A 6,138-nucleotide genomic window follows, 5' to 3' on the forward strand; every position below is an offset into this window, starting at 1 on the left:
GTCAGCCCTGTGACCTATAAATCACCCTCTGAAGGGTCAGACCTGCAACCTATAAATCACCCTCTGAAGGGTCAGACCTGTAACCTATAAATCACCCTCTGAAGGGTCAGCCCTGTGACCTATAAATCACCCTCTGAAGGGTCAGCCCTGTGACCTATAAATCACCCTCTGAAGGGTCAGCCCTGTGACCTACAAATCACCCTCTGAAGGGTCAGCCCTGTGACCTATAAATCACCCTCTGAAGGGTCTGCCCTGTGACCTACAAATCACCCTCTGAAGGGTCAGCCCTGTGACCTACAAATCACCCTCTGAAGGGTCAGACCTGTAACCTATAAATCACCCTCTGAAGGGTCAGACCTGTAACCTATAAATCACCCTCTGAAGGGTCTGCCCTGTGACCTATAAATCACCCTCTGAAGGGTCAGACCTGTAACCTATAAATCACCCTCTGAAGGGTCTGCCCTGTGACCTATAAATCACCCTCTGAAGGGTCAGCCCTGTGACCTACAAATCACCCTCTGAAGGGTCAGCCCTGTGACCTATAAATCACCCTCTGAAGGGTCAGACCTGTAACCTATAAATCACCCTCTGAAGGGTCTGCCCTGTGACCTATAAATCACCCTCTGAAGGGTCTGCCCTGTGACCTACAAATCACCCTCTGAAGGGTCAGACCTGCAACCTATAAATCACCCTCACAAGGGTCAGACTTGTAACCTATAAATCACCCTCTGAAGGGTCAGCCCTGTGACCTATAAATCACCCTCTGAAGGGTCAGCCCTGTGACCTATAAATCACCCTCTGAAGGGTCAGACCTGCAACCTATAAATCACCCTCTGAAGGGTCAGACCTGCAACCTATAAATCACCCTCACAAGGGTCAGCCCTGTGACCTATAGATCACCCTCTGAAGGGTCAGCCCTGTGACCTATAAATCACCCTCTGAAGGGTCAGCCCTGTGACCTACAAATCACCCTCTGAAGGGTCAGACCTGCAACCTATAAATCACCCTCTGAAGGGTCAGACCTGCAACCTATAAATCACCCTCACAAGGGTCAGCCCTGTAACCTATAAATCACCCTCTGAAGAGTCAGACCCTTAACCTATAAACCACCCTCTGAAGGGTCAGACCTGTAACCTATAAATCACCCTCCGAAGGGTCAGACCTGTGACCTATAAATCACCCTCTGAAGGGTCAGACCTGTAACCTACAAATCACTCATGAGAACGACACCTGTGACCTATAAATCACTCAGGAGAACGACACCTGTGACCATCATTCATCGTTAATGACACAATTTTAGTGCAGTGCTCAGCCACAGCGCGTCTCATACTGTCTTTGACTCATTTCTGCATTTAAATAGACCAAGTGTTTTGTTAAGTGTGCCAGCTATTTTTAACTATGTCTGATATTAAGTGTGTCGTTGAATCATGATTCACCTTCAGCCAGTTTGACATGATGACCACAGTGGGGTCCTTTAAAGCACTGAACAGCTCTTTAGTTGCCCTTCTCTTCTCCTGTTTATAATTCTTCTTCTGAACCTGAAAGGAGAGTAACAACAGAACACAGGACTATGTGAAGAAAACACAAAATGTCAAAAGAAAAATCAGCTTCAGTTTTCGGACATGGCCTCGGTGTGTGTGTGTGTGTGTGTGTGTGTTCGCAGGTACAGCTTACTCTCAGTGAATTCTTTCTGTCTGGACTCTTTATAGTATAGGACACTTCTTTCTCCTGACCGGTTATCACCCTGGGATCCACCTGGATAGAGACAAACACAAACACACACACTAACACACGCGTACATGTTGATGGATCACTTCTTTACATAATACAGTTAAGGGAACTGTGAGTGTGAGTTCTGAGTACACTTTTCTGCATAGATGGCACAGGCGGTAAACACATTTCATATCGACGTTGAAGTGGGATATTTTTAAACTGTGGTTAGTGTCGGGGTTAGGGTGTGAATGAGTTTCTCATGAAATACCTTTGATGTTGGAGATTGACCAGGACTCAAACGATCCATTAAAAATGTCACCCCACCTTTCCTCACCTCTCCTCCTACAGACACACACACACACACACACATACACACAAAATACATACACAACATACCCACGCACACACACACAAAATACATACATACACAAACCATATACGAAATACATACGCAACACACACGCACACACACACACAAAATACATACACAACATACCCACGCACACACACACAAAATACATACATACACAAACCATATACGAAATACATACGCAACACACACGCACACACACACGCACACACACACACACACACAGACACGCATGACACACACAGACACGCACAGACCATAGGAGATTCAGCTGGTTTTACACAGTGGGCTGTAGGGGACATAATGGGACATTCATTCCATCACAATTTCAACACATCTACTTATAAAACACAGTTGCCATAGCAACTGGAACAAAAAAATCAATTTTATTATGGCAATTTGCCGAATGAGTGGACAAATCAAACATGCATACAGTCATATATGCCATACACACTCACACGGGCATAGTGCTTTGCAGTTACTAAACACTAAAACAGAGAAGTCCCTAAAGATTTTCATTAGTTTTTGACCTGTGTGTGGAGGGGCACTATACAACCAGTCAGAGAGAGAGAGGTTGGTATAAAATGAACCCAGCACTGTGACAGTCTGTAATGACCTGGACTCAGAGGGTAGATGCCATGCTCTCTGCTGCAGAGGTTTGGGGTTTGAAGGCCATGTCTCTTTGGGCTGGACAGAGCCGGACAGAGCGGAAAACGCTGACCCAGAACATCCTCCTTCTTGATCTTCTCCACCGGGTTTGACTTCTGCTGAGGACGGAGAGGAGCAGAATTCAGCTCCACCTCTCAGGAGTTTCAGAATATAGATTCAAAATAATGAATAATCTGATTTTAAATACACATACACACACATGCACAGGAGAGAGAGAGAGAGAGAGAGAGAGAGAGACTTCTCAAATTACCAAATTAAATTTATAAAATAATTTTTTTTGGAGAGCAAGTTTTATCATGTCATCTTTATTTGCATATTCCCCCTTTCTGAAATGTTACTAGTACCTGAATCCCAAACAATTAGATATGAAATCATAGACACGGAGGCCTTTGAACTAACTGTCTAATGAAACAGGCATATCTATCTATCTATCTAGATTCACAGAGAGAGAGAGCGAGAGAGAGAGATTTTGTATATACCCGTATATATATCAGTGAGTCGCTACAGTAAGAAATTAATCCTGGACTATCAGTGATCTGCTCTGTAAGTAAACTTAATATTATAAAATACTAACATTTTCAGCGTGTCTCCAAATAAATAAATATATTAAAGGTCTAAAGTGCTCAGTTACCAAATATTAATTTCACAATGCAGATTTCTGAAGAGATTGAGGCCGATGAAAATCGTGTCTTAGAGGCATTGAGCACTCTGTTCTACCCAGACACTTATGAGCAGTACGTTTAGCATCGATTTCAGTTTCTTCAGTGTGACTAGCCTTATGCGCCTATAACGCAGCTCTCAACGGTCGATGCACCGAAGTAAGAGGTCAGCACTCATTTGGCAGGTAATAGGGACAACAACAAGCAGCGCATAGTCCGTCTTACTATCTGCTGCAGGCTAAGAGAGATCGGCTTTACTCACAGTACAGCAAGGCATGAGAGCTAGTCCGGTGCTCACTTGTCGCAGTTCACGCACAGTTCCGTTACAGCACAGACAGCGGTGTCCCCACCGAGGTATTCTTCTCCTACCTTATGCAGCTTTATCACCGTGGAAACCGACCCACCATAGAGCGATTCTGGGCCATCACCGCCGGTGTGTTTGTATGTGAATTTGTGCAAGATGATGGGGCCGAGAGAATACGGCAGGTAGGGAAGCCAGAGGTAGGGTAGGAAAAGACCTGTCCGAGGAGATGTATGTGTTGTGTGAGTGTGAGTGTGTGTGTGTGACAGAGAGAGAGAGAGAGAGAGAGGGAGAGGGGGGGGGGGCGGCTCTGATGCAAGGACTTCAGGACAGTGACTGTCAAACGGCTAAATAATGGATAGTTTGTTGCCTGGCGTATAGCCGGTTAGCTTTAGATGACCAGTAAGTATACACTAGAAGTTTGTTTTACAGTTTTCTTTGTCTGTTCTTCATTCTCTTGTAATGCTACGGTATGAAATACTACACGAGTTTCAATGAAATGATACTTAAATATTTGAAATATTATGTTTGAAACAGTGTTGTTTACAAACTTGATGAATTTCATGAGTTTCACGTCCGTCTGCTGTTAAAATATGCCACTGGTCCATCTCAAATCCCGCAAAAACACTGAGTAGTTAGCACATGAATCACAACGCGAGTTCAAAGCTTTAAATATCACTGACTCTAAGTGACAGAACTTGGCCATTTCTGGAATCATTGCATGAACTTGACCCGTGTATGATTTTGACCTTGTAGAAGATGAGCGAGACGGATATGATAAAGGATAACTGCTGTCACGGATTGTTATCCTGCTTGAGGTGTTCTCCCGAATGAATTAAAAGAGGGCAAAAAAATTACGACGAATTCCTTTAAAGTGCGCGCGCGCACACACACACACACACACACACACACACACACACACACACACACACACACACAATAAACCAGTAAAGAATCAGACCACATAAAGTGCGGCATCTTTAATCCCAGTCAGTGAAAATATGTCTTCATTACAACGTCTGTTTTTCATCATTGTGACCAGCATAATGCATATTTTTCTATGAATTTAATAAAAATTAATAATTTACTGAGAAAAGAAAAACTCGTTAAAAACTACAACAGCATACATGAGTTTTCAACCTCATGGGATAAAAGTTTAACTAATATTTAACAAGTTAAATCACAGTACAAAGTGACACATAAAGTACCCTGCTACAACAATAAACTCCTGTTGGTCCCTGGTTTAAATACAATATATAGAGTTAATAGATCCTAATTAAATGACATGAACAAATTCCAGCTTTTGAATGGGGAAAACAGATCTTTCATAGAGGTCTAAACATGAATAGTATAATATCATAATTTCATAAGAGTGCCTCCCCCCCATCTCATATATTGTAATGGAAACAGACATTGGTCTGTTAGTGCTGTACCACAGTCGTACAACAAGGGTCAGAATTTTTCCTTCGTTTGAGAGAGAAATGAGTCCTTTGTTCATACATCAGTGGGGTGAGAGATACAGGCATAAGACGCACATTAACTCTGACTGACTTTCAGTCTCTGGTGCACTCAAAAGCTACAGCTCAAAAGTTTTTACAGTGAGTTCGCACACCTGTCGATTTGTCTGTTAAAAGTTGATTTGTCTGATGTCTTCTCTCAGAAGTGAATTCAGAGAGCTGTAATTTAGAGCCATCTGAAGATGGGCTTGATCTTTTTTTGATCAAAGATTTTGAACAGATGCCATGGATTTGATTTGAGTTTGGGAAATTCAGGCCATTACATTAAAAAAAAAAAAAAAAAGGTTTTACGGTGATCATATTTGTCACTGATTGGTTAAGAATTCAGTGAAGTTTTTTTTATTTCTGTGAAGGTAAACGTTCATTGTTTTGTATATGTATAATTCTGAGAGAAGTGGAGTTTGTGTGCCAGGAAGAATGCAGATGAAAAAGTGAAACCAATAAATGTCTATGAATATATATATATATATTCATCTTTACAGTTTACATTCAGTTTATATTTATGCAAAATATCTGAGCCAATGTGAGTAAACCAGCATTTAAAAGATATGTCCAAGGCACCTCACAAAGCAACATATATTATTCTCCTAGATTAGTCTGCTACTTTTCTCAGTGGGATAAAACATACAGTAACACGGCACACAATATTGCACAGAACAGTAAGGAGCATAGTAAGGAAAGGAATTCTCGAAATGTAGAAAAATAACAACTAGCATTTTCAAGGTCATGTGAACATGTAATGTATCTGACTTGATACATAACGTAAACTTTGGTTTTTTTCTTCAAACAGTTACTGTACACTGTACCTGATGTAGTACAATAAACATATACACATTATGCAAAATATTTCATATCCTGATACATGAATATATCATTTCATCAAGCTTTTTTTAACCAATAAATAGAAAT

General features: G+C 41.5%; 1 protein-coding gene across 1 annotated transcript in view; it reads right to left on the reverse strand.

Moving 5' to 3' along the window:
- Positions 1–3,836, reverse strand: part of LOC115829339 (oxysterol-binding protein-related protein 5-like) — a 12,988-nt gene extending 9,152 nt beyond the window's left edge. The window contains exons 1-5 of the mRNA XM_030793428.1: positions 3,816–3,836; positions 2,700–2,850; positions 2,048–2,055; positions 1,675–1,755; positions 1,437–1,538 (exon numbers count right to left, since the gene is read on the reverse strand). Of these exons, the coding sequence (XP_030649288.1) occupies positions 1,437–1,538; positions 1,675–1,755; positions 2,048–2,055; positions 2,700–2,850; positions 3,816–3,836 (363 nt within the window). The remainder of the gene's footprint in view (positions 1–1,436; positions 1,539–1,674; positions 1,756–2,047; positions 2,056–2,699; positions 2,851–3,815) is intronic.
- Positions 3,837–6,138: the final 2,302 nt, after the last annotated feature.

This window comes from Chanos chanos, chromosome 2 (genome assembly GCF_902362185.1).
Source record: "Chanos chanos chromosome 2, fChaCha1.1, whole genome shotgun sequence".
NCBI classification, from domain to species: Eukaryota; Metazoa; Chordata; class Actinopteri; order Gonorynchiformes; family Chanidae; genus Chanos; species Chanos chanos.